Source organism: Channa argus, chromosome 11 (assembly GCF_033026475.1).
Source record: "Channa argus isolate prfri chromosome 11, Channa argus male v1.0, whole genome shotgun sequence".
Lineage (NCBI taxonomy): Eukaryota > Metazoa > Chordata > Actinopteri > Anabantiformes > Channidae > Channa > Channa argus.
Genome location: NC_090207.1, coordinates 19,110,149 through 19,131,736, shown reverse-complemented (window position 1 = coordinate 19,131,736; position 21,588 = coordinate 19,110,149). Strand labels below are relative to the sequence as shown.

General features: G+C 38.6%; 2 protein-coding genes across 3 annotated transcripts; one reads left to right on the top strand and one right to left on the bottom strand.

Annotated features, from left to right (window-relative positions):
• The first annotated feature begins 671 nt into the window (after positions 1-671).
• Positions 672-7,997, top strand: LOC137136648 (aldehyde dehydrogenase 1A1-like). Of its 2 annotated transcripts, XM_067522241.1 has the most exons (14): positions 672-902; positions 1,815-1,987; positions 2,301-2,405; positions 2,568-2,708; positions 2,839-2,968; positions 3,096-3,157; positions 3,603-3,731; positions 3,891-4,004; positions 5,810-5,912; positions 6,122-6,306; positions 6,434-6,598; positions 6,694-6,851; positions 6,969-7,043; positions 7,143-7,978. In XM_067522241.1, exons 1-14 carry the CDS (start codon positions 842-844, stop codon positions 7,213-7,215), a joined length of 1,674 nt encoding a protein of 557 aa, XP_067378342.1. In that variant the 5' UTR covers positions 672-841; the 3' UTR covers positions 7,216-7,978. The 2 variants fall into 2 exon arrangements, with proteins under 2 accessions (XP_067378342.1, XP_067378343.1); XM_067522242.1 differs by lacking the exon at positions 672-902 and having other exon boundaries at positions 1,972-1,987; positions 2,537-2,708; positions 7,143-7,997.
• Positions 7,998-8,073: 76 nt separating this feature from the next.
• On the bottom strand, positions 8,074-19,492 carry tmc2b (transmembrane channel-like 2b). The gene is made up of 20 exons (XM_067522240.1): positions 19,277-19,492; positions 19,063-19,104; positions 18,349-18,748; positions 16,262-16,408; positions 15,170-15,260; positions 14,979-15,060; positions 14,764-14,870; positions 14,562-14,660; positions 13,847-13,989; positions 13,596-13,743; positions 12,752-12,946; positions 12,474-12,653; positions 11,661-11,819; positions 11,312-11,440; positions 10,916-10,983; positions 10,407-10,646; positions 9,929-10,054; positions 8,770-8,848; positions 8,528-8,657; positions 8,074-8,423 (listed from the first exon to the last, which is right to left on the bottom strand). The coding sequence occupies exons 1-20, from the start codon at positions 19,320-19,322 to the stop codon at positions 8,209-8,211; spliced, it is 2,826 nt and encodes a 941-aa protein (XP_067378341.1). The 5' UTR covers positions 19,323-19,492; the 3' UTR covers positions 8,074-8,208.
• Positions 19,493-21,588: the final 2,096 nt, after the last annotated feature.

The following is a 21,588-nucleotide window of genomic DNA, read 5'->3' as shown; positions in this document are numbered from 1 at the left end:
TTAACAAGGCTTATTGACAGAGGTTGTGTTGTGCCAAGGGATAATTCCCAAGTGGATACATGGATTTCCAGATCAAAATAGGAGCACCAGACAAAGTTATGTGATCACATTGTTCCTGGGAGACTGTGAAGCAGCAGGAGGCCCCATATCAAAGCAAGCATCTTCCCCAGTTTTGTTTGCTTCCTAGTAGCTAAGCCTATCCAGTCTTTTAGCGTGAACTGATTCACGGCTGATAGCAGTAATAAAAGAAGTGATCATCCTTCAAAATGTCCCGAACATCAGCGGATGAATGAAAGTAGCATGTGGTTGCTTATCTATAACAGTGAAATAAACTTGTTGCAGTTAAGCTTTGTAAAAATGTTTTGCCTTTGGTGTTGTAAGCATTTATTCAGCTCACATATTAAAACAGATGAATATTTAAATGTGTTTTCCATAAAAAACTCACCACCCAAATGTAATTTATTATAATGTAATTTACTTTTTACATCAAGTGTTAAAAGTGAATGTAATGTAATGACAAAGAGTGACTAATGAATTATTAGAGTATTACTCTGGTTGTTATTATAATACAAATTATGAAATAATCCATTAAAAATAGCATTTGTTTGGCCTATATTCATAAAACTGAACATACTATAATGCGTTTGCGTGCGCGCGCGCCTGCTTCTTGGAGCACGCGGTGACAGCGCGCCGTGGCTCCAGGGGGACACTCCGAGCAGCGGGGTGGACTCCCGGTGCGACCGTACAAACTGCTGCCGTTTTCTGCTTAGTGTGGCTGGAGCTGCAGTTATATAAAGAGGCTCTGAGGCTGACGACGAGAGGAAGCGGAGAGCAGCTGGACATGCCTGTGACCGGAGGAGGAACCCGCCAAACCGGAGGCACCTCATCAACATCACCCACAGGTAACACTGCGTTTTGGATTTGATAACAGGGTTGTAAAAATTGAGACACACGCCTTTTGTCATCGATGCATAGTAAAGTTTAAATGCACTGCAAGAGTCAATTTATACTTGATTTTCTAATAAGCTACTGCATTACAGTATATGGTTTGGATTATTTTGAGATGAATAAGAATATCAAACATTTTGATGATGACTGTTTTCTTATTTGAGTGTTTTGTCTGCAGAAATCTGAGAAAATTGTGAAATGATATTCACGAGAGACACATTTAAAGTATGAAATCCAAAAAATGTAATCTAATAGAGATGAGAAACAAAAAACTTTGCATGAGAGGTTTGAAATACATATATATATATAATGTTATTTCAGTGTGCTTGCTTAAACTGTTAATAATCAAAATTGTACTGCTGTTCATCCTATTAAGAACGTATTTCAGCTGTAATGGTAGGGAGCAGGTTCATTCATTTTAGTGGACGCTACTATATATTGATGTTTAATATGTTTTTTATGTGTTTGTGTGGGGAGACTGAGAGGTGCTACACTATATGCATTGTGAAATTCTCTTGCGTTATGAAAACTATCGTTGCTTTTTGAGCCTTTTCGTGATGAATTGAGGCTTGTTTCATGATAATCACACCCCTGGAAGTATTTTTTACAGCCTGTTTCCTGCTGTTCTCTGATTCTCTCTGTCCAAATAAGGCCACTCCAATCCTCTGCTCAGACCCAGCCCGACTTTATGGTGCCAGCCATAACCCTTCACCCCACAGTGTTACCCTGTTGCTGATAATGCCAGTGCCTCATTTGGCACATTTTCTGTTTACTTCACTGGGTGATTAACTTTCACAATAAAGTATTCGCACACATGCACACAAATAAACTTGAGTAAACGCTTGTTTTCATTTGGTCTTTTTCAGATGGAAAACATCCCAACATGAACTCCCTGCCTGAAAAAGGCCGCCAGCAGCAGTCTGGCAATGGATGCAACCACCAGGGTCCAAACCAGAACAATAAATCACAGCATGAAAATGGATCTGGGACAGATTCCCTGCCCATGCCAATCCCAGACCCAACAATTCAGTACAACAAGGTAAGGTCCATCAAGCAGTCAAAAATAAACAAAATAATAAGATCTGAGTCAAACTTTAAAAAAATGATCACACATTTCTTATTTCGTAAAAACTGTGCTAAATCAACATGCGGACACTGATCCGCTGTGGCAACCCTGAACTCACGGGATAAGCCAAAAAGACAAAAAAAATAAAAATCAGAAGAAGAACAACGAATTCCACTAAATACTTAAGATGAAAAGCTGACACACTGTGTCATGTGTAGAAATAATTAGCATGGGAGATACCACTACTTTTCTTAAAAATTCTCTTCCCACTTTCCCGTTTTCCCAGTTGTTTATCAATAATGAGTGGCATGAGTCATGCAGCGGTAGAAAGATTCCTGTGTATAATCCAGCCACAGGAGAACTGCTGTGCCAAGTGGAGGAGGCTGATGCAGTGAGTACTATAAATCTGATGCTTTTTTAATTCAAATTAAAAAAATTGAAGGTAGTGGAATAATGTCTTTACACCAGTGAATATTTGTGATATTGGGCTTTAGAAATAAAACAGACTTGACTTGATTTCAGTGACCACCCTCTCAACTTGAACCACTTGTAGGAGGATGTGGACAAGGCAGTGAGGAGTGCCAGATCCGCCTTCCAGATGGATTCCCCATGGCGATCCATGGATGCCTCAGACCGAGGTCATCTACTTAATAGGCTTGCTGACTTAGTGGAAAGAGACCGGCTACTATTGGCAGTAAGAAACCTGCACATGCAGTACATATTTAGTTTCAATACTGCCAGACAAGTGCAGTGAAAAATCAGCTGGTTTAATGTCTTAAAGTAATGAAACCTTTGTGCTAATTACAATGTATTTGTATTTGTAGACAATAGAGTCTCTGGACTCTGGCAAAGTGTTTCTCATGGCATATTATGTAGATCTGATGGCCACAATCAAAACCTTGAGATATTATGGTGGCTGGGCAGACAAGATTCATGGCAAAACCATCCCAGTAGGTGAGTTGCCATCTTTTTAATACAGGGCACTTTAGAGACATCTGATTCTCCACAACTGTTATGTCTTAACATAAAAACTAAAAACCATTGTGTTTCCAAAGCTATTAATTTTTAATATTTTCTTTAGATGGAGATTACTTTACTTACACCCGACATGAGCCCATTGGAGTATGTGGCCAGATTATTCCTGTAAGTAGAAAATCATTTTCTAATATGAGGACATTGCTGTCTTCAAAGAATTGAAGAATTGCCAATGCATTTGTGAAGTGGTTGTTTAGTATTTCCAGTGTACAATTCTGTACATTTTTGCTGCATTGGTCTGCAAATACAACGTTGCTCGGCTTATGTCTGGGTGTTTTGTCCTTGGGGTGGACCAGTTTCAGCCTTAGTCTGTTACTGAACATTACTGACAGATCTCCATTTCTACCATGTAGATTTGCCCCAATCGGGGTGGTGAACCCATAGCACAGCTGTGTCTGTCTTTAAAAGAAAGAGTGTACTTGGTGGCTTCACCTGGATACAGGCATTAGTATTGGGCTGATGATTAAATATGACTTATTCTCAGAGTAAAGTTAGTGAAGTTCTAAGTTTGTCATTTTACATCTCAAACATGTACATGCACTTTGTCCTACAGTGGAACTTCCCAATGATGATGTTTGTTTGGAAGATTGCTCCTGCTCTGTGCTGTGGGAACACTGTAGTCATCAAACCTGCAGAACAAACACCATTATCAGCCTTGCACCTGGCTGCGCTCATCAAAGAGGTACTTTGTTATTCAGAATAAAGTTCCCCCAAAGATTATATAAGAAAAAGCCATAGGTTTGCATCCACAAAGAGACAGGTTGCTCTAAAATTATGTCTCAGATAAAGACAAGCATGTGTAATGGCTATTATTATAATTTGCTTTCATCTCTGTGTTCAGGCTGGATTTCCCCCAGGTGTGGTGAATGTGGTGCCAGGTTATGGTCACATAGCAGGCTGTGCCATTTCCCACCACATGGACATTGATAAAGTGGCCTTCACTGGATCTACTGCTGTTAGTATCTTTTGAAATTATGAAAAAATAGCTCTTCTCTTCTCTATGTTTAAAGTGTTCATGTTCCTGACCTTGCCAACAAAAACGCTGGAGGCTTCCTCCAGAGCAAAACATTGTAAAGAGTCATACATGGAGATGTTGGACGCAAACGTTTTTGCACGTTCACATAAACAACAGGCGGTGGATGGTACGGGGCAGTAGTCAGCCGGTGCAGCTGTTGACACCGCAAGTGGCGCTGTGACCACTGAGGCTTTAGCCGGCCCAGCAGCAGATGTGGCAGTTTGTCCCGTAGCTGGTTCTGAGCATAGGCCCGGGAGCATAGCCGCAAAGCGCAGTGTATCCAATTATGCCAATGATAGTAATGTAGACGGGGATGTACAGAGCAGGTCTGTGAAACAACAGGATACATCTGTGGCAACAGAGAAATTGAGCAGCAGTCAGTCAGGTGTAACTGAAGCAGCTTCACTGTCACAACCTGTATTGGAGCAGTTACAGTAACCAATAGTCAAGTGACAGGTGATGAGAAGACATGGTGTATGGCACTCAATCAGACACTCTGTCTGTCGGTGAGTACTTTAATAATAAGCTATTACAAGACGACACTTTTGACCTATACCCAAAAGTTTTAGACTTAAGAAAACAAACTTTAGTTGTCTGAGGCAGTGGTTAGAGGTGGGAAAGCCACAAATATGTGTCATTTGCCAACAAACAAAACTTCCAGGAGGCAGTATAACATCTAGCCCGAGTGAGATGTGATGTCATGCAGTGGAAGTTTATTCTGCCTTTTTGGCTGATGACAATTGTAACATAGAGTGTCGAGAGGAGCTTCTGGACAGGGTTTAACTCATGAAGAGAGCGATCCTTTGGACTGTGAATTGACTTTAGAAGAGTTAACAGATGCTGTCAACCAAATGGCAGCAGGATGGGCACCTGTGATCGATGGTCTCTCTAGTGACTTTTTTAAGCTGTTTTGGAGCACAATTGCTTCGGATTTACACTCTGTATTTATGGAATGTTTAAATACAGGATCTCTTCCTGCTTGTTGTCGGGGGGCAGTACTTTTCCGGCTGCCCAAGAAGGGAGCCCTGGTCCTGCTTAAGAACTCATAGACCATTATGGACAATATTTTTCTTATTCCTGATTTGATCGATCTATGTAATGTTTCAAATATCAATGTGGGCATTGTTTCTGTAGATCAGGAGAAAGTAGGGTTGACCATACCTATTTATGTTCTGTACTTAAGGTAGTGGTAATGGGTTTCTAGCCTGGTTACATTGTTTTACAAAGTCTCTTTTAGCTTGTTCGTTTTTGGCCCAAAATGTGTAAGGAAAAAAAATCTACATAACTTTCTGAATTTTTCGTCTGGATCTGCTAAACTAGCCAAGTGGCTGAAACGCAGAATCCAAACACAGGGTAGTGGCAGTGTGGAGCCAGTGCCAGTTCTAGAGGGGCTGCTTAAGGCCAGACTTGGGGTAGAATACTCCTACTATCGGATGATAGACAATATGTAGGCTTTCAGTCACAGAAAGATAGTAGGGGATGTTCTGTGTACTGTAGTGGAGGAAAGGGAAGAATTGATTGTCAACTTGAATTGAATAGTTGTTTTTGCTATGTTTTTTGTTATACTTTTTGTATCTCTCTACATTTTTTTCTTTTCTATTTGATACAGATCTATTTTTGCTTTGTTTTTGTAATGTCCAAAAAAGGGACATTATAAATTATAATTATAAATCTCTTCTCTGCTCTGCTCTGCTCTTCACCATTTCACTTACTGTCATGTAAAAGTTGTTGTGATTGGTTGCCAGGTTGGGAAACTTATCCAGAAGGCGGCAGGTGACAGCAACCTGAAAAGAGTTACTCTAGAACTCGGTGGCAAAAATCCAAATATTGTCTTTGCAGACTGTGACTGTGAGTAGATTTTAGTTTTACTTAATGAAGCTTTAAACGCTATGAACTTTTACGTCAGTACAGCATGTGGGGCAACCCACACAGTGCTGGCAGATGATGAATGTCAAAAACATATAGCTAATTCCAAAATATTTATCTTATCCAGGTTACAACCTTTTAAATTTGTAAATAGTACATGTTAACTGTATGTTTACACGTCTGTCATGCAGTGGAGTATGCAGTAGAGCAGGCCCACAGCGGCCTGTTTTTCAACCAGGGCCAGTGCTGCCTGGCTGGATCCAGGGTGTTTGTGGAGGAACCAATTTATGAGGAGTTTGTCCACCGCAGCGTAGAGAGAGCCAGATCCAAAGTTCTTGGAAACCCACTGCTGCCAGGGGTGGATCAGGGACCACAGGTTTACAGGAAATATGTTCATTTGCCACATGATGCACAGTGTAGAAGGTCAACAGAAAGCAAAATAACACAAACTGCTCAAACACAAAGACAAAATAATTGGATCTGCTGTTTGCTGTTTTTTGTAGATTGACCAAAAACAGTTTGATAAGATAATGGAGCTCATAGAGAGCGGGAAGAGGGAGGGTGCCACATTGGAGTGTGGGGGGTCTGCCTGGGGTCAGCATGGACTTTATATCCAACCCACCGTCTTCTCAAATGTCACAGATGACATGCGCATCGCCAAAGAAGAGGTACAGTGTTCCCAAACACATCTGCACACAAATTTATGGTATAGTTGACAGACAGACATGTCACCCCTGCTACTATATCTTCTGCCTGTCCTTAGATTTTTGGTCCAGTGCAGCAGATCATGTCCTTCCGTAGTGTCCGTGAAGTCATCCAGAGAGCCAATGCCACACACTATGGCCTGGCAGCAGGAGTGTTTACTAACAACATCGACAGAGCCCTAACAGTGTCTTCTGCTCTGCAGGCTGGCATGGTCTGGTACGCATCATCTCCTTGACAGTTTTAACGTTTGCAGTTTTGCAGTAATGAATACGTTTGATTTAATGATTGGCAGGCTTTGATTGTTGTGAAATAACTTACATTGCTTTTCTCTAGGGTAAACTGTTACAATGCCATGAGCACCCAGTGTCCATTTGGTGGCTTCAAGATGTCTGGGAATGGGAGAGAGCTGTGAGTGATGTGACAGCTTTTTATACTGGGTAATTTGGTACTTTACTTTTTCCTTAAATAACCAGGGGTTGTTCTTTTTGTTGTTCTTCTTTATTTCAGGGGGGAGTATGCTCTTCAGGAGTACACAGAGATCAAAGCAGTCACCATCAAAATATCACAGAAGACCTCATAAGACAGTCATATCACAGGACTGCATTTTCTCCAGCTTTTATTTCTCTGCCAATTTGTGTCTTCAGAGCCTCCACTGAAAATTTTCATTAGTCATTTGTTATCTGAGTGTTTTGAAGGCATTGTTGATTCTGTCACTTCAGGAATTTGTATTCGTGTTATTTGTGCTCAGATGTTCCCTTTTGTAATTTCAATTGGCAGTGTATTCTTCATAGAAGAGAGACAGTTTTTTTCAGAGATGACTTATATAAGACCACAAACTGTTTTAATAGGTGTCATACAAAAAATATAAAGACATTTTACAAATTATTTAGAGGAATTTTCAAATGAAATAAATGAGACAGAAGGAATAGTTTTTGCAAATCTGTAAACTTACAGGTGTCAGGGAAAACAGCAATGGTACAAAAATATCCCACAGTTTATTTAATTATTTAATGGATTCACCCTGCTTATGGTTGCTTTCTTTTCTACAGTACAAATAACATAAATAAAACTATTAATCTATATCTTTATATTGATTTTGGTGCAATAAACTAGCAATTAAACCACTCCTTGCCATATACTTTATCTTTGTCACAGATCGTGTTGAAATCTTACTGTAATAAACTGTGATTTCTGTGCCTTGACACAAAGTCCCAGTAAATCTCCACTTACAAACTGAAAATGTTATAGCTAGTGAGGCTGCAATGTGCCATTGCAATGATTACAGACTTTCAGTGGTAAATTATAATTGATTAAGTAATTAGCAAGATATTAGTTTATTAAATAAAAAATTGTGAAAACATAGAATTGTGTATGGCAAATATTAGTTTTAATGAGTAGGCCCATAATGTTATGTTGAATAATATTTCAATGGGATTATTTGATTTAGACAAGGACAACCTAATTATTGCATCCATACATCCATCCTCCATATATGACCTTGCCATCAACAGTCATGCTAACTGATTTGTGGTTTAGCTGAGTTGTGTGTATATTTTGGTCCATGACTCTCTCATTACCTTTGAGGCCCACCCCGACCCCTTCCTCTTCCTGGTCCAGGTTGATGCCCCCTGGCATTGCCAGGAAGCCCAACTCTAGGCCCTGGGGCATGAGTGACTGGCCTTCTGGGGTTTGGAGCAGCCAGTGACACCTCCTTTTGCAGATGAACCCCTTTTCCTGCTTGACCTTGCTTTGCTTTGGGAAACTTGCTGCCCTTCACAATTGCAATATCTGAGAGAAAAGAAGAAAAAGGAGAAACAACAGAAAGAGGCAATTCAGGTATCAATCAGTTGAGAAAATGGGCAAAAAATAAATGTGCAAGTGTAAGAGTTTACCAGAAGAGGGTGACTCCTCCTCAATGGGTGGTGGTATAAGAGACTTGTTTGGCATTAGGTCCTCCAAGTCTTTCATCACTTGATTGGTGCTGTCCTTGTTGTTCCGGCGGTTCTTCTCCTCATCTCGAGCCTAAAGTGTTCATCAACATCCAAACAGTCATTTGTTTGACCAAAAAAGAAGGTGTTAAAAAAGTAGTAACATAGAATTAAACAGGACATAATGAGAAAACGCTCATACTAACCATCTGCATCTTCTTTTTAAGGTCAGCGTTTGCTTGTTGGTATCCCTTTGACACTGAGTTCAGATAGTAGATGGCCAACCTGTGTCACATTATCATAATTTTTGTAGGTGAAAAATCAATGTTAAACATTAATATTGTAGCCTCCAAGTTTTATGACCTCACCACACAATTACTGTGCACACACCGATTCTGACATTTTCAGTATGGGTTTGATTATGTTATGCAAGGCATTATGTGTAGGATTTTGTTGTTCTTTTGGCTTATACCGTAAGTTCAGGGTCACCACAGCGGATCATTGTCTGCATGTTGATTTGACAGTTTTTACGCCAGACGCCGTTCCTGACGCAACCATCCACAACTTGTAGGATAGGATTTTAAAAAATCTGATTTTAGCACACTGTGTTAGTCTCAAGAAAGAGAACTATTACAATAATTGATAACTATGTCATGATCTGATCCCTCGCATTCACTTTTTGCCCTGGACTTTTAGTTTGTTCCCCTTTTTCTCCACTTCCTGTCCCCAGTTTATTTCCGCAGCTTAACTAGTCGTCATCACCGCTCTCAATTGTTTTAACCTGTTCCGCTGCCCTTTATGTATGTACTTCTGTTATCTGCTTTGGCCTGAGGTTTGATTATGTTTTTGTCTTTCTTGGTAGCCCAGTTTTTGTCTTTAACCAGATCTCGCTCTGAAGTAATTTGTATTTTATTCTAGCCCTAGTCTGCGTTTGCCCTCCGTGTTTTTGGAGAGATTTTTGTTTACACTAGCCCTGGCTTTCAGTTATATGTTGTGTTCACATTTGGTATTTTAGTATCTTAATAAGTTCCCTGGTTTTGTGCTTAGTTTGTATTTTTACTTTCACAGTTATTCGGCCTAGCCTCTGTTTTAGAATTGTTATTCTTCGCTTGTTTCCTCACCAGTAAAATTACTACATTCCCACACCCTCATGCCTCATGGGTCCTCATACGAAGTCTCACCTGACAAACTATAGTATAATAATATACTATAATGACATAAACAACTTTATATAGACTGCCAGTTATGAGTGTAAATGTACAGTTTAGAGCTGCACTGTTTTAAAAAGCTGAAATTCAGAACCATTATTCCAGTGCCTACATTTAGTGTGTATATATAATATATATTGATATAAATGATACATACACCATGAGGAGTACTGCAGGTATAATAAGTCCAGGGTTGGTGGCATATGTAAAAATGTTTCCTAAAAAGGGTGGTAGATCCTGGTCTATTGTCTCCATGATCACATCATACATCTTCTCCTGACCACTAAAGGAAAACATGAAAAAAAAAAATACAGTTCACTGTTTTTGAAAAGAGTATCATCCAAATCACAAATGTATGACAATTTTAGTTGTAATGTTCTTACACATTTTTTTCTTTAAGTTTTGTCTTTACATATTGTGCATGATCCTTTACAAGTATCACAAATAAAACTATTTGTTTGTGTTGTGTGTACTGTACTAGGGCTATGACAAAAGATACGTATGTTTTAATAATCATACTACACACCAGTATCAATGACATTAAAAAAAAAAACATTTGCTTTAGACAGAAACACAGAATTCTTAATAAAATACCCAAACATAATTCATAATTAATTCACTCATCTACTTCTGACCTGAATGGCCCACAGTCAAAGGATGGAGACAATGTCATAATGGAGTAGACAACAGGAAGCAAGCTGAGGAAAAGCACAAGTAGCAGCAAGCCCATATAGAAGTTGTTGGAGCGTGAGGCCTTGAAAACTCTCTCATGAGGAATGTTACAGGCCATCACTGCCCAAGACTGGTAGTACATCGAGGTGAGGAGACGCAAAATGTTCACACCCACCAGACCTGGAGCATAAAATGCTCCCATCCTAAAGAAACCAGATGTTAGTAATGGCAGACAAATTTAAACAAATCACTTTTATAAATCTATTGCATATTCTTATAAGGGATTTCATTTAATTGTTTTGTGTTGCTCATTGTAGAAGTATATACTCAGCATTAAAGCAAAATGTAGGAACAATGGGGAAAGTCAGGCAAAGAAAAATGCTGGAGTTTATTGGTTTTTGCAGTGGAAAACTCGCTTATCAACTATTATCTAATCAGAAAGAAAGAATATCAGTTATGTAAAGCAATTTACCATATCATTCCTTGATTGAAGACAAGCCCCAGCACATTATCACTGATATCAAACTCTGCATATGAAGGCTGGAATAAACACAAAACAACTAGCATGTTTACTTGAATTACAAAAAAAAACAGGTTTTATTATTTTATTTTTGTCTTTTGTTTGGTAGTATTGTATTTACTCCTTTCTATGTCTTTGTGTTTCTCTCTCTCTTTAATTAAGTTTTCATTGCAGTGTACTGTTTCACTCAGTGGTAGGGATCGCCTGTATTGTCAGATGTAATTGTATGGTATCATGTTCACTTAAAGCCAATAAAACTATAGCCCTCACACAAGGTATAGAGTAATTGTTGAATCTCAAGGTGGCTCTAAACACATACACATAGAAACAGTGTGACTAAATACTTACAAAACCAGCCTCCAGGTCCCAGCACCAGCAGTGGTTGAGAAAGCGAACTAGGACAGCTCGCAAAAAGTCACCAACCAGGATCATCAAATAGGCTACTTGAACATCTGACACTGTTAGCTTCACAAATTCCTACACACCAAAAAAAAAAAAAAAAAGAAAAAAAAAACGCCAAGGAAATAATGAGAAATACAAACTGTCCCAATGAAATCAGACATTTGGTGACTTACATTTGATGAATGATGAGGAATATTGTAAACTGTAAAACTGTACCACTGCAGCTACAACTCTACACCCACAGGTTCTTAACCACCATTCAGACAACAGTAGCCTATTTAATGTATCTACTGACTATTCCCACTGCAGTCTCCCAGCAGGGTCCTCTGGTGACATCAGCTGGTTCCACTACTAGAGGAGGCACATTTGTTGTGTTGAACTGGGCACTGTAGTTGGCATAGTACTCATGCAAAGCCAACTGAGTGGCATTCTTGATAGCTTTCTCTTTCTCCAACTGCAAAACAGAAAAAAATACTCAATTTAAGTCAGACTCGCAACTTATTGCATGATATTTTAACAGTTATGAAGCACATTTCCGGTTTGCAGGCTGAATTTAAGTGAATTGTCCTACATTAGGAAGTACTACCACTCACTTACTAGTTGAGAGCTACATCAGAATATTAATATCAATTTCATCTGTCTGTTAAATATTAAATTACAACCAACAGCTGGTAAACTTTAAATAGTCTTTAAATAATCTTTAAATAGGGTGAATCAGGTATAATCAAATATAACAGAATAATCATATCTCTCTAAGCTCAATAAATATCATTTGTTAGTCTTGTCTAGCTTTTTTTGACTAGTTCTTACTAATGTGCTGATCCTGTTTTCACGTATTGTTTGCTAAGCTTGAATATCGTATTGACTGATTGTAGTACTGTGCCTCCACAGATGTTCCATGGAGAGTGGCTGAACATTGTCTTGACTCTATGCTTGGATTATGGTCATGCTAAAATGAATGAATATTTGTTATTTGTATTTCATTTTCCATATGGGTTACTATGTGTCAATACTATATTTTCAATTGCATTGCAGTAAAATTGGTCAGAGAATATCAACACTTTACGAATTACAGCAGATGGAACACTTATAGGCATTTCGGCCATACCTTTTCACTAACATCATCAAACAGGGCGAACAGGAAGGTGTAAAGGTTTCCCAGGAACAGGGCAAAGATGCGTCCCAGCTGCCACTTCAGGGCAATACGAGGGTGATAATCTTCCAACTCTGCTATGGTTTCAAACAGAGGAGGACACACCAGTCCCAGCAAAGACATCACAAACTCCACCTAATATATTGAACAATGCAAATTTCACTTCTTGCTAATTTGCTCAGTTACTTATGTTCTGCAGATAAAGAAATACCAAATGTTTTACATAAATTTACCTCATTCTTTTCAAACCATGTGAGATCCTCACTATTCCTCTGAGCAAAATCCTGACCGCGTTTCACGACATAGTAGATGAGGTATCCACTGCCTCCGAGGCAGCAAAAAATCATTAAGTTTGCAAGAACCCTAAGGAACCGTTGGAGATGGATGTTCTCATTTTTCTGGTTCTCCTGTTCATCCACAATGGATTCCTATGGCAAGTAAGCATCATCTTTTAATTTCTTGGTGTACAGGCAAGTTAATGATGATTACCCAGACATCCATCCCAGACAAACTTTATTGGTGAGTTATACACATAACATGAAACATGACATGAAAATATTAGAAAGTAAAACAGTTTAAGAGATTTTTTTAAGACTGAAAAAACGTGTAGAGCATGTTTTAATGTCGTGTGCCTGTTGCTGGAAACCCTGGTGTGCTTCTACCTTTAAAGAATTTATATTATCTATGAATTAGGACTTGTATTCAGCGCTATATTAAAATAAAGCAGTATTTTGTCTAATTCAAGTAAGTGCTTAATTATATTATAATAGCTCATTCAGTTCATTTGGTCAAGTGAGTGAAATTGTTGCTTTCAGCTCCTCTATCTTTGAGCCCCCCTCCCTCAAAGCCCATCCTGTCCCGACTGGCCATCTTGTTGGATCCTTCTTTTTAGTGGAACCCAAAACAGAAGTCCCTGTAATAGACGTCTAATGAGTGATGTATATTACACCAGATCACAGTAGTTTAATATGGCCTGTTTAAAGATTTTCTTTGTTAATTCTTGCGACTTGCTGCAAAATGAATATTTTAAATGGAAACCACTCTTAAGTGAGCATTTTGTCATGCACACATGCTAACCTTGAAACTGGTGGTAATGGAGGCATATTTATTGTCTGCTGTCTCAGGGTTTCCTATCAGGTAGTCCCAGCTGGTGAACATCTTCCAGCTGAAGGTGAAATCTCCCTCCTCTGCCCCATCTCCTCCTTCATTTGAGTTACGAGCCATCCTAATAAGAGAAAAGGATGGAAAGTAAACATGAAAAACTGCCATCAAACATCTGCATTTGCACATCTGTATTGTAATCACCAGTGACTGTGTGTCTTGCCTACGTTTTAATGACAACCATCAGGCTGTATCCAAAGATGCCAACACCCACGAGTAGGTATGACAAAGGGAGTCTGAACTTCAGTAGCCCAATAGTTCGCTCGTTGTTGTAGTACCCATAGAACAAAAAGGAGTACTTGCAGTATCCCTTTTGGTGAGGTATACAAAAATATATCAGTATTCATAGACACAAAACTACTGCAAAAGCAAGTGCAAAGTGCAAAAGCAGTTTTTACACTTGACTTAATCCATAAAATGCATGTAGCGTATATGAAGAGGTAACATCTTGTTACAATCTTGATATACTACTACAAGGCAAGGGTAGAGCCATGCAGATGGCTTTTTGCAGCTGTACTTTGATTGTTATTTTAATATTATGTTTACCATGATTATTATTTGCTAACAAAAACACAGTGCAGGCAAATTTAAATAACTTTTGAATCTGATAATAGTATAAGAGGAACAGCCTAGAATCAGCAAGGTTAGAACAGGTCATTCTGTGTGTGTCAAATTTAATGGCAACAGATTCAGTTGTTATTGAGTCATATCCCTCAAAACCACAAAGCTGAACAGAAGTTAATGGTGACGATCCAGACTAGACCAAAGTGTTATAATCTTTTAAGAAAACGCAGAACACAGTTTATCCATCCATCTACCAACTACCTATCCACAAGCTGAGTCAGGAATGATAACTGAATTGATTAAGACTAAGATCCTCACACTAAATTCAAGGAGCACAGAGAAATCCATAGCTGTGGGCTGCTCTTCCCGGGGCACAGTTTTCCTGGGAATGGAGCCATAGGGTAGACCCATAAGTATCTAGAGAGGGATGGAGTTGTTAAAGGAGAGAGATGAAAACATTTACAGCAGCTGCTAAGTCAGGCTGTCACCTGCAAACATTCATAGAAAGATTGTACTGTACCTCAGGCAGAACCACCAGGCCAAACTGGAAGCCAAACAGGACCAGATTGAGACCGTACATCCACCTCAGAAAAATAAAGTAGGATGCCACAGATGACCCAAAATGACCTATGATAAGGAAAACCAAAAAGTTGAGTTTAGTGACAGTTAGTTAGTTAGAAACAGTAAGGCTCAGTAATTATTTTTGAGATAAAGCCATTTTATTCTGGTACCAACTTTCTACTTCCTTAATCTTGCTCTCCCAAGGAATACAGGCTGTTTTGAAATTCTCAAAGTCCCGTTTAAACTTGATCATTTTCTGAGGGGGAAGATTCAGAACAAAACATTTCAAAAGTACCATCCACATTATAATAATCTATAAACCACTATTCTGCAGTGTCAGCAAAGCTGCTAAATGAGCAGATTACCTTGGCCATCACAACTTTGAATGCATACAGCTTTTTGCCTTTTCCTTTCCCAAGAGCTCCTTCAAACCTTTCAACAAAATCCTGAGCCTCCCTGATTGAGCAATCACAGAAAATAGAAAAGTTCACCACGTAAATTAAGTAAGTGACGTCACAAAACAATGAATGAATTAGCTAGGGCTAACAGAAAAGGGATGGTTTACTGATCGTATCATGATGGTACACTACATGCAGGACAAGCAAGAATACCTGGCAAACAGGAGGTAAGTCAACCACAACATACATTAAACATTGTCAAGCTCATGAAAAAGTTAAAACAGTTCATCGATTGTATTTCCCTTACAGAACCTTACTTAAAAAACATGCACACATCTACAGTCTAAGCTACACTTCTTTAAAAGCCACAAGACTTTACAGTCCCCTCACACTGAAATGTATATGTCCAATGTAAGTGCCTGGCTGGCTGGAATTCAGCCAAGTGTGTGTTTACCTCAAGATAATAGGTAATTGTCTTCATTTGTCTATTGTATAAAATAGAAGTTTAAAGGTGACAGTGCTGATAATCATTTTCAGAGGTTTCCTGATTTTAAAGACAGTAATTCTGTGTTGAGTGCTTCTATCTTTGAACAGAATTAGGTTCTTTAGCGTGAAAAAAAATTAATTGGAAAATCCTTGGCATTTTTCACCAAAAATTCTTATCTGCGATCATTACAGTATATTAGCTTAAATGTAAAATCTAAATAAATCACAATATGATTATAGAAAATGTATTCTAATGTCATTGCAAAAAAGCTTTTTAATTAACATGTAGTTTTCCAAAGTAGTTTGTCTATAGACAATAAAACTTGTAAAGAAAAGTATCAAACAGCTAAAGTAGCAATAAATGAGCTTTAATGATGCATGATCACCATCACATTGACATGACATGAGTGATGGAGGGCTCACATAAAAACAGTCAAATAAGGAAGCAAGTCATCTAAACCACATAAGCATAAAGCACCAAATTTAGCTGCAACAACCAGAAACTACAGCTATGACACACATGGATGTAGAGGATGTATGTTATAACTGTTCACTGATGGTTTTTGTTTTTACTTGAGCAGTAGGAGTCTCTTCTTCATGCGCCAGGGTTTGTTCCTTAATGTAGCAATCAGTTTCTTCTTCTCCTCCACCTGTTCTTTCAGGGCTGCAATTTCTCCCTCAGACAACGATTCTTCATCAGACTCAGGGGAAGAAGAGGAGCTGTCACGTGGTAAGGAAAAGAAAAGGAAAGAACGGTCACATGGTATGGTTTGTGTGTAAAGACCAGGCAGTGATGCCAACATTGAAAGACTTTGATTTGATTCTCAGTCATCTGATAAACAGATTCACAAAATAGAGTGAAAGCAGCAAGTCTGTGAAACCTTGTAACGCTGTATGTTTCATGCTTTTTAACTTTGTTCATAAAAAAATGTGTTTAATTTTTGAATTTGTTCTATTCTGTGATCACTGTCTAAATATCTTGAAAATAGATATAGAATAGACATTTGCACATTGGTGCAAATCTATAAAATCTATAGCTAATCTGTTAAACTTATATTGCAAACATACTAATGTTTCGATATACAAAACCTCAGCGTGTTAGTATTGTGATGTTAGCATTTGGGAACTAACTTCTTAAGTACAGTACTTGAGTAAATATAATGAGGTGCATTTACTCAAGTACTGTACTGAAGTACAATTTTACAGTACTTTACTGGAGTGTGTCCATTTAAATGCTTGTCAAATAAATCTGGACTTTCATGTTATAAGCAGCTTCAAATTCTGTGCTATTTGAATTCTGTGCTGTTCTTCGTAAAGTACTTTTGGAGAGGAAAATTTGAAGCAGTACTTCTACTCACTGGTATTTGGCTTAAAGTAGCCTCCCCCTACAGTATGTCTATACTTCCTATACAAGTAGCAAGGCTGTAGACCCCAGGGTTTGTCCATACTTGAAAACGTGGGTAGTTTGTGATGTGAGGAGAGGGAACTTTAAACCCTGTGGGCTTTCTCACCTCTGACCATTTACAGAATTGGTGGGACACATACACATCAGCTTTGTAGCGAGTTTTTATACTTTGTGCTATCCTGGTGGATTCTCAGCGCTCTCTTAGTGTTGTTTTTAGAAGCATCAGTGAGATGTTTTAAATAAGCTACAACCCCCTAAAACCCCCTTGTAAACTACAGCACCTGTTAAGTACCAAAGGATAAGCTGGTGATCACAAAGAGACATTTAACAAGAGCAATTGTTTCCCTAAGGAGATGTACTTACATTTGCAGGTGGCCAGAGAAATTATTCCAAATTAAGTACAAAGTTGCTTTGAAACTGCTGAATGGTTAAAGAAGCAAAGGTATTTGCCAAGAATTTGTCATATTAACTTAAGAACATGCGAATGTGGCGTAAAAGCTTTTGAGAATTGGCCAACAGCCTACAATTGCAGCATTTTTTTTAGACAGGCAAGCCCATTCTAATGAAGTTAGTATTTTAAGATTTCAGTGTTATGGTGTAGATTTGAATTAATGTGTTAGAAGAAGTTTAAGCCTTGTTTGACACTTGATATTCAGTACTGCCAATGAAACAGTAGGAAGACATGGTGTCTCCGAATGTTTTGTTCCATTGCCTTTGTTGTAAAGCAGCATTAAATAATAGATGAACAAATTAGATTACACCAACCACCACAGCGGCCAAAATAATTTTAACACAAACTTGTTAAGGGTAACTAAATATGTCTTTTGTAAAACATTTGACCAGATAACTAGATGAAGGATTGTCATAGACAGACAAAAACATCCACTCCAGTAATCAAATACCTCATGTTAAACGTCTTGGTGGTAATGCATGTATAAGTCAGAGCCATTATTAAATGTTTTGCAGTGTCGCTTATCATCCTTGCCCAGAATGTGAACTGCATCTGACTCCTGATATGCCCTGTGGTAAACTGACAACCTGTCCTAGGATTGAGAACAGGTGGGTGCTTGCTTAGTTCAGCTCCAGCCTTTTCACAATCCTGATAAGCAGTGGACTTCAATGTATCTTATGAACGGGACCTGTTTAATCTCCCTGACAATATTTGACCAACAGTAAAGTCTTAGTCTGACTGCAGCCCATGGTTGTGTGTGGCGTGTGCAGGTAGGTGAGAGACAGCTCTCAGACAATACTTCACCTGCTAAACTTCTCATTCTCCTTTTTCTTGTTCTTGTCACTGTGGTTATCCTTCCCCTGTTTCCCCTTAACATTTCCCTTCTTTGCTATGTTCTGGTCCTCCTTTTTCTTTTTGGGCACTGCTTTCCCTCCTTTTTTCTTGGTCCCTTGGTCTCGTTCACTCTCCTCAGCTCTCTCCTCCTTAGCAGCTCTCCTCCTAGGGGCTTTTGATCCTTTGCTTTTCACACTCCGTTTGTCTTCCTCATCATCATCATCGCTGATCTGGGGTTTGACCTTCTTCTTTCGTCCTCTTTTTCTTGGTGCCTCATCCTCATCCTCCTCATCTTCTTCATCATCACTGACTTGTCTGACTCTACGTTGGTGTTTTGTTCTTCTGTTTTTAATTCTTCTTCTGGCCTCATCTAAAATAAGCATATATACATTTTCACACTGATAGCTAATAGCTTACAAGTATAAAAGATTGCAAATTTTCAGTTGCACCACTACGACAAGGGAAATTTAAAGAAAACATTAACTTATAACTTAGAATTACTTGTAATTTATGATGAAAAAAACAAAAACAGTAGGCAAAGAAAATCATTCAGTCATTAATCAAAGTCATCAATACTATTTGGTTCTATTTTGTTATTCACATCAAACTGTTACAAGTCTTGTGCCACAGCCATGTACTAAACATAAAACAAAAATCAAACAGACTTTTTTGCTGAAAACGTACCTTCACTTCCACTGTCAGTAACAGCATCAACCTCCATCCCAACTGTTAACAAGTAAACAATAACAGCCCAAAACAAAATGTAGTAGAAAATGTCAAGTAGCTATCCAGCATTTACAATTCCTGCATCTCTCAAAAAAATAGATATTTAAAATTGAGAATAAGAAAAACATTATTTCATTAGCTATCTTCATCGTAATAGCATAGGTTTTCTCACCATCTTCAACCTTGATTGCAATATCGTTTTTCCTCTTTGGGGGCATCTTTGGAGTCCCCTTTAGTTATTTGTCAGCTGTTTTTCTCCAGTTAGCCTAGCACTGAATGAGAGTCATTCAGTGCTACACCTGATACATCTGTGAAAGCATTGTGTCAAAAAGCCAGTATGCACATGTATACACACACACACACACACAAACTCACACACACACTCACGTAGGAACAGGTGTTCCTCTGTTTAGACCTTTCAGATACTGAGCTCCTTGGCAACCGTCAAAGACACACAGTCCTTTAGATGATAATCAGGACTCAGGAAGAAAAGAAGGAACTATCACACAATGGACTTGTCAATCAAAATGCTAACTGATATTTGACTTGAGCAACAAGAGCACATGTACAGTCTACATGCTTCAGTCCCAATGTTTATAAGGTTACTAAATACTTTATGCTAATATACAACAGAGAATCTGTAAGTGCAAAGCCCATTATTGTGATAAACACAGATGTCTTAATGTAAGATAAAGTGTCAAACATATTTTTCTTTTCTTTTATGTTCCAAACCTTATTTTAATTTGGAGTGGGACAGTTGTTCTGTGACTCACTGAACAGAAATGGCAGCAGTGTGCAGGAATGTTTGAGAAAGGCTCCCCCTTCTAACCAATAGAGTGTTTATTTCTGTGCTCATGTATTGTCATTTTAATTAGTAAGAACTAGCTGGTGCTCTCGGCATAGCTTGAAGCAAAGCAGAGCAGGAAGAGGGAGGGCTGAATGGAGCAGAGTGGATTGAGTGTCAGGCTATCTCAGGTTGCAATTTGTAGCTTTAAGTAATACTGAGTGAGAAGTGAAACAGTGTATCTTGTAGACAGCGTCATGTTGTACTCAAAGTTTGTGCAAAGTGAGCATTTAGTACGAGAGATACTCCAGTGGATATGCAATATAAAATTGTTTAATTAAAATGGGAATTTCAGTCTATTTAAAAATTATATTCATATTCCAATGTTTTTGTAAATTATTTTAAAATAGTATTATTATTATTTTATTTTTTTATCTTTTTGCTAAATCTAATAAGGGGCTGCAGCAGTCTAACCAAAGTGTGTATCTTTGTTAATTATAACATTCCAAGTTTGAAAATCTGTGTATTTTCTGTGTAACTATTATCTGCCTACATCTCTCCACTACAATTCAACAAGGAACTGCTATCCAGAGTAAACAGATAACTTTATCAAAAATTTAATTAAATTAAGTCTTTTAAATGTTTTAAAAGACTGTGACTTTTGAAAATCCCTACTTGATTTGTCTTGGTTGGACTGCTGATCTTTGGGATCAATCTGCGTTCAAAGATGAAGGTAGTAGCCTGAATTGTGTTTCTTAACCAATAAGATGCAGTCACTCTCTGTGTAGGTATGGTCAAGTGTCAGATGTGATCTTTTGAATAATGCAAAAGGAAACAGGAGACATGGTGCTGCTATGCAGTAAACACAAGGAGTAAAACACTGCTGGGATTATCTCAAGGCTGGTCTGGTCTGTCTCTACAAGACAAGCTCAGAACGCAGGGTTGACGCTGTTCACATCCTCCAGAGCAAGGTCTTCCTCTGGAATGCCCCCCCCTACACTCTCCAGCGACAAACTTCTCCTACACTCTTCATGCTTCTTCCTAATGACACTATACTTACTCCTAGATGCATTTAATCTTAAAATGTGCTAACTAAAACATGTCTAACTTTACACCCTATTGAGGCAAAGCCGAACTTTTCATTCCAAAGCACACCTGAACACATTCCTTGCAGTTAAATCAGTGCTTATCATGCTGTAAGGTCTCACTTCTCCATTCCTTGCCGTTAGTGAACACGAGATGCCCTTCTTGGTCCAGCAATATACGGTAATGTCCTGGCTCAGTTTTCTGCCATAATGTACCAGCATGGAGGGAGACTGGATGGTGGCCAAAACACAGCTCCTGTTGGAGAGTAAGACAACAGACATCAGGGGGTTGATCTTACCTGGACAAATGAGCATGTGCCTTCAGTCTTCATTAAATAATGTGATTGACAGTCCCTGGCTCCTGATGAGAGAATAACACATAGGGGCTTACTTCATTCCCTGGCTATCAAATAACTACAGAATAAAAAGGTAATGCTTACTTTCAATGAATTCACAGTGAGCTTCATTGGAATCGCATCGGATTGGGACTCCAATGCACTGTCAGTGGCATTATGAACTTGATGACTTGCCTTCAACCAAAGATATGGTGAGTGTTGTTTCTCATTGGCAGCCCTCATCGCACAGATCTCATATTTTTATTATGTCTTTCGACCA